At 36.3% G+C, this 1,728-nt stretch overlaps 1 protein-coding gene across 1 annotated transcript; it reads right to left on the bottom strand.

Annotated features, from left to right (window-relative positions):
- Window positions 1-738: 738 nt before the first annotated feature.
- Window positions 739-1,497, bottom strand: LOC149926375 (barrier-to-autointegration factor-like). The gene is made up of 4 exons (XM_090159166.1): window positions 1,380-1,497; window positions 1,252-1,317; window positions 1,028-1,187; window positions 739-944 (listed from the first exon to the last, which is right to left on the bottom strand). Exons 3-4 carry the CDS (start codon window positions 1,178-1,180, stop codon window positions 795-797), a joined length of 303 nt encoding a protein of 100 aa, XP_090015292.1. The 5' UTR covers window positions 1,181-1,187; window positions 1,252-1,317; window positions 1,380-1,497; the 3' UTR covers window positions 739-794.
- Between the last annotated feature and the right edge of the window lie 231 nt (window positions 1,498-1,728).

The following is a 1,728-nucleotide window of genomic DNA, read 5'->3' as shown; positions in this document are numbered from 1 at the left end:
TTTCAAAAGGGGGCTTTTTTTTTTCAAAATGTTGTCAACCCCTTTTCACGTCGTGTTTATTTGGTGTTGGTCAATTTGATCGAAAAATATGTGATCGACAGTCGATCATTATACGTTGCAATTGATCGAAATTCCATTTGATCGAATCCCATTTGTCATTTGTTTCATAAGATCGAACCTTCAAATGATCGAATACTATTTGATCGAATTCAAAAGTATTTATAGGCATAGTACCAGTTGGCATGTTTTTATTTTACCGAATGTCAATATGAAGTGCAGAAGGAATAATGATGGAATCATTCATTGCTTAAGTGCAGAAGGAATAATGATGGAATAATTAATTGCTTTAACTGTATTAAGCCACAAAGATGAAGAGATTTTTACTTTATACACTATATGATGGAATTTTTTATGACATCGACGATAACGGCCCGTTGTTTTTTATATATATAAATAGGGTCAGGGTAGGTTAGGTTAGGTTGATGGACGCGCGCCGTAGGCGCGTATGCACAGTTGCCTTTTCGATTTACTCCCAAAAACTAGTAGTTTTACCCTACAGTAGCTTTCGATCAAATTTCGTTCGATCAAATGCCATTCGATCAAATGCAATTCGATCAAATGGAAATTCGATCAAATGGGACCCGTTCGATCATTTGGGAATCGATTAAATAGACTCAAACCGTTTATTTTACTATTATTTAGTTAAAATACTTAATTAAATCGACAGAAGAATAAATGTAAATATGTTAGTGTGAAGTTTTATTTATCACAATTTTGGTTTGTTAGATGCGATGTTAGTGGAGGTATTTTTCGGTCCAGAGCATGAGGCATCTGTGGCACCAATTAACTTGCCGAATGTTCGCCTTGCACATCGTCTTCAACCAATCTTTGAGCAAGACTTTGTCTTTGCCGAAGAACAGGAACTGGACCAGTACTTGCGCTGCCTGAAACCAGATAGTTCGCGTTTAAATATGTGGAAACCCTTTATATTCAATTTGCGAATGCCTCTATTCGTGTCAGAACGTACTGTGTCATATCCTTTAGCCGCCAAACGTCCTCCCAACACTTTGCCGATTCCTGCCAGCCTGTCCACCTTTTTCAGTCCCGGGGACTCTTTCTGGAACCTTTTTTGTTTTCTTGTAGTTCTTGGTTCAGTGTGGTGGTGCTCTTTAGATGACATTTTGGTCCTACGATTATATATAAAATAACGTTACCACACGCCCTCACAAGGTAGACCCGATTCCTCTTTACCTGTCAACTATTGCTAGTTTTCTTGAAGTTCCTGATTCAGCGTTGCTTTTCAGATGGTATATTGTACTAAGATTATATAAAAAGTATTATTAATTTTGAATAGTGTAAAACTCGTTTGAATAGTTTACTTATTTTAATTTATCCAAGGAAATATTGCTGAATAAAATGCGATAGCGTTGAATTTTAGGTTGTGTACAAAAATATATGCGTCGTTAGGCTTAAGAGGTTTTGAAAGCGATGTAATATATGTCGCGAGACGAGCGCATTTTAAGTTCTGGCGCGTGATTAGATTTTCCTTTATAAGTACTCCATAAGTAACTTATAAATAAGTATGGCAATTAGCTTTATTAGTATATTATATTATATAGGGTACGTTCAATAACTCTCATCAAAAACATCGGTTTCAAGTAATCGATGCCATCATTTTCTTACTGCACGACTTTTTCGTTTCCGGCTGGGACATATCATGATGCCCAT

Source organism: Leiobunum rupestre, chromosome 9 (assembly GCF_980474605.1).
Source record: "Leiobunum rupestre chromosome 9, qqLeiRupe1.1.hap1, whole genome shotgun sequence".
Taxonomy (NCBI): Eukaryota; Metazoa; Arthropoda; class Arachnida; order Opiliones; family Sclerosomatidae; genus Leiobunum; species Leiobunum rupestre.
Note: the sequence above shows the minus strand (reverse complement) of the source record. Positions and strands in the feature narration are given on the sequence as shown.

Coding starts and splice junctions, on each gene's coding strand:
- LOC149926375 (XM_090159166.1), bottom strand. CDS start 1,180: ATGTCATCTAAAGAGCACCACCACACTGAACCAAGAACTACAAGAAAA. Junction 945..1,027: donor CGGCTAAAGGATATGACACA/GTACGTTCTGAC, acceptor ATCTGGTTTCAG/GCAGCGCAAGTACTGGTCCA.